The 4,332-nt window shown below is 42.1% G+C and overlaps 1 protein-coding gene across 1 annotated transcript; it reads left to right on the top strand.

Annotated features, from left to right (window-relative positions):
* The first annotated feature begins 1,785 nt into the window (after nucleotides 1-1,785).
* LOC110290645 (late cornified envelope protein 1F-like) lies at nucleotides 1,786-3,129 on the top strand. The gene is made up of 2 exons (XM_021157236.1): nucleotides 1,786-1,826; nucleotides 2,491-3,129. Exon 2 carries the CDS (start codon nucleotides 2,513-2,515, stop codon nucleotides 2,936-2,938), a length of 426 nt encoding a protein of 141 aa, XP_021012895.1. The 5' UTR covers nucleotides 1,786-1,826; nucleotides 2,491-2,512; the 3' UTR covers nucleotides 2,939-3,129.
* Nucleotides 3,130-4,332: the final 1,203 nt, after the last annotated feature.

The raw sequence follows: 4,332 nt of genomic DNA, 5'->3' as shown, positions 1-4,332 counted from the left end.
TAAAGGCGTGTGCCACCACGCCCGGCTTGTGTGCAGATTTAACTGCTGATATTTAACCCACTTTTGTGAAGTATCAAGAAAGTTGAAACTTAGTCTAGTAAAATGCTTACAGATGTGGAATCTGTAAGTGAAAAGTGATTCCGAGTAGATAAATTTATTGGGGATGGAATTGTCTCAGTTAAATCTTGGTGACTCTAGAAGAAAAAAGGAAGTGGGATCATATATACATACCAGTGACCTGTCTCTTGCCATGTGATGCTTGAACTTCCTTGACCTGTCTCTTGCCATGTGATGCTTGAACTTCCTTGGAGCTCTGCCAGGAAAAAAAAAAGACCATTTTCAGATATTGCTACTAAACTTTGAACTCCTAGAACTGTGAGCCTAAATAAACCCTTTCCTTAAGTGCAGGAGGAGTTTCACAGTTTAAGAAACAAAACAAAAGAAAACAGATTAATTTGTCTTCTTTACCTACCCATTAAAACATGTCATCTCTTAGCATTTGTCCTTTGCTTTGGTGACTTTGTCTACTTGTAGATTTTTTTTAAAAATACTCATTTAATTGCCACAAAACTCATACAATTGGATTTAACTAATATCCTTCTTTACATATTCCTATTAAACATTGACAGGCTCTTGCCACAAAATTGCTGTGCTCTCTTCAAAGAGTACCCAGTGTCATGATGAGTTCATTAAATGTCCTGATAATCACCTGTCCATGATAATATAACTCTGTGTGTACTAGTTAGTGCTGCTGAATTGGAACAGATAGAAACATCAGACTTTTCTTAAATTATTCACTTCCATTGTGTCTGCTGCAAGCTTATGATAGCTCACTAACACAACAGTGCTAATATGTAAGAAGTTTCACATCACCCCTAAAGCAAAAGCCTGTAATAACTTCTAAAGTAAAATTAATATTTGCTTCTTTCCTTATCTCTCATTATGGCATCCCTTCCATGTGCTTTGTGAATCTAGGTCCATGGGCTCAATAAGGCTTCAGGTCCTACACCTCATGGATTCCTTTAGGTTATACTTTGCCAACCCAGCCTCATTCATAATAGAGTTATCTATTCAGATAATTAATTTCTATAGTTAGTATTTGGTACTAGTAGAAAAGATACTCTGTATTACTGGAACTCTGTCTTGCCTCATGAGACTCTGAACCCCAAAGGCTGCTGAGCTGCTAACTTAGTATCTGTCTCAGTACTTCAGTCATTCTCTTTCCTGATAGCTAATCTTCTTCCTAACTGTGCTGTGTCAAGCAATGTACAATGTATGAGGAATCCACAGCTGACTAAAATGTATCCTACCTTCAAAAGATTAGAAAGACTGTGACACCACACATAGTAAGAGGTAATAAGGAGCCAACCAGAGATCATAGTGACATGACACCATTGTAAACCATTGCTTGCATACTCATACTCTAAGACTGTAAGTTCCTCATGGCAATCATGTCATATTTTGGCACTAATATCTTGCAAAATTATGGACCTAAGTAATGGAGATGTTACATATTTACTGAATTAGTAAATGAGTGAGTGCTTGAAGGTGGAATGGCTGGCCTGCAATAGACTTGGTGAACAGATATTTGTAGTCTCTAACTGACCATATTCCTCTTGAACTATTCCCAGAGAGATCCTAGAGTTCCAGACTAGGGAGTATGAGGAGAGTCATCTTCATTCCAGCCTGTGAAAGTGACTGCTGTGCATACACATGCTGTGTGTCACTTCTAAGAATTTCCCAGGCCTAGCATAAAAGGACTCCTGTGCTAGGTCCACCAGTCCTCAGCATTACCAGTTTCAGGCTCTGCTTCCTCTGCTCAACAAGTGAGTGCTTAGCAAGGAAGGCTGGGGAGGGAGAGAGCCAGAACTTCATGGAAGGAGGGCAGGAGGTGGGGAGACCCCAGGGGCAGGGAAGCCAAGGTGAAGGGTTGTTTTTCAGTCTCATCTGGACTTAGGCTGAAGTTATCTTTGCGTATGGTGGTCTGCACCTCTCTTGGTCTGGTTAACACCTGGTGAAACAAGTATTGGGGCTGTGATGATCTCAGTTTGGGACAGAAAAGCAACTGGGAAAATAGCAATGGGAGATTATTAAAATTCAGGAGGTGTCAGGAGAGTTGGGTTACTGGTGTTAGGGTCTTTAACATCATCTCTTAAAATCCTCTTCTAGAAAATGCTCTCAGAGAGGACAGGGTCTCACAGGTGTGAAAGAAAGCTAAGTTCATCATGTTGAGATTCCTGTGTGTCAAGGAGCTCTGTCTCAGTGCCTAGGGAATCCTAGGACTATGTCAGAAAGTGGTTAGAATCACTTATTGGTGGAAAATATACTATCAGAGATCTTATACTGCATCCAATTTCACTTCACATCAGGTCCCCAATAATTATAGGTCTTGTTCATGGAATAGTTTGTCTTGGAATCAGTGTCTAACAGAATTGAGGATGGATATGTCTGCATGACACTTCTGCTGATGGCTTTTATATTTCTCTTTAGGTTTACAGACTTCCTCCCAAGAATGTCCTGCCAGCAGAGCCAGCAACAGTGCCAGCCTCCTCCCAAGTGCACCCCGAAGTGCCCTCCCAAGTGCCAGACCCCTAAGTGCCCCCCAAAGTGTCCCCCTAAATGCCCTCCCAAGTGCCCTCCTGTGTCTTCCTGCTGTAGCCTGGGTTCAGGGGGCTGCTGTGGCTCCAGCTCTGGTGGTTGCTGCAGCTCTGGTGGCTGCTGCAGTTCTGGTGGCTGCTGCAGCTCTGGGGGTGGTGGCTGCTGCCTGAGCCACCACAAGCCTCGCAGATCCCTCCGTCGCCATCGCCATAGCTCTGGATGCTGTAGCAGTGGTGGTAGCAGTGACTGTTGTGGCAGCAGTGGTTGCTGTGGCAGCAGTGGTTGCTGTGGCAGCAGTGGCTGTTGTGGTGGTAACCAGCAGTCTGGGGGCTGCTGCTGACCTGGGTCATGAAGGCTTCAGACAAGCAATAAGGAAAGAAACTATGTTCACAGGACCTGCTCCTGCCTGCTATTCCTCCCTCTCTTCTTGTCTTCTGTGTTCTGAATTTTGAGATGATGAATTTTTCAGTGAAGTTCAAATTTTACTCCCTAGTCACATTCCCTTCTGTGATTCCAAATAAAATCTTTCCTAATAATCTTTATCGGTTTCTTGATTATTTCTCCCAGCATTCTCTCCAGGTCATTGTTGATAACTAGGGCTCAGGGGTACCGTTTTAGGGACATAAACCTGGTTCAGAAATGTGGGTGAGGTCACTATGCAAAGTGTGGTTGAAAGAGTACACATGGTGGGACTCATGGCTCCAGCTGCATATGCAGCAGTGGATGGCCAGTTCAGTCATCAATGGGAGGAGAACCCCTTGGTCCTGTGGAGGATCTATGCCCCAGTGTAGGGGCATGTCTAGGGCCAGGAAGAGGGAGTGGGTGGGTTGGTGAGCAGGGGGAGTGGGACGAGGTGGGGTAGGATGTTTTTCAGAGGGGAAACCAGGAAAGGGGATAATATTTGAAATGTAAATAAAGAAAATATCTAAAAAAGAAAGAAAGAAAAAAGCAAAGAAAAAACAAAACAAAACAAAACAAAAACAAAGTGTGGTCGATGAGCAAACCCATTTCCAAACAGTGTATCCTGGCAAATGTATTTGATGATGGTGTAAAAGTAATAATGAAAGATTATATGCAAAAGAAATATATTGATGAAATTTTCTTCTAGAACAGTAGATTCATTTGGTATGGAGAAACAGGAGAGGGATGGGACTAGGCATGTAAGTAGAAATAGGTTATTGTCATTTCAGTTGGCTCCTGTTTTTGTTTTTAACATGATTAAGTTAGTCCACCATGTTGTGGAAGAGAGACTGAAGTAGCTGTTCACAAAGCAGAGAGAGAGAGAGAGAGAGAGAGAGAGAGAGAGAGAGAGAGAGAGAGAGAGAGAGTTGGTTCTTAGCTAACCTTCTCGTATTTCTGGTTGAGGTCTCCAGCCTATCTGATGATGTCACCCATATTCAGGGTAGGTCATCCCTCTTCTGTTAAACACTCCAGGGTTGTGCTTCCATGATGATTCTAAATCCAATCAAGTTAATAATAAGAATAAACCATAATAGGCTATATTGTACACAGACTAGTGATTGAAGCCTTGAGATCCAAGAATTGTTTTCTTCAGTTCCGTGTACCCAAGATCCTGGTTGTTGTCCTCAAAGTGTTTTCTCTATATAAGCTTTTAGTACTTTCAAATTATTTTCAGTATTTCTTTACATATATAGTTTAAAAAACCTATTAACTTTCTAAATCAGAAATTATGTTCTGTAAATTTAATTTCTCCACATTCACACAGCAAGAGCA

The sequence above is a fragment of the Mus caroli genome, chromosome 3, assembly GCF_900094665.2.
Source record: "Mus caroli chromosome 3, CAROLI_EIJ_v1.1, whole genome shotgun sequence".
Taxonomy (NCBI): domain Eukaryota; kingdom Metazoa; phylum Chordata; class Mammalia; order Rodentia; family Muridae; genus Mus; species Mus caroli.
The sequence above is the reverse complement of the archived record's forward strand: the minus strand, read 5'-3'. Positions and strand labels throughout refer to the sequence as shown.

Bases quoted from the DNA above. Each gene is read 5' to 3' on its own strand.
- LOC110290645 (XM_021157236.1), top strand. From the start codon at position 2,513: ATGTCCTGCCAGCAGAGCCAGCAACAGTGCCAGCCTCCTCCCAAGTGC.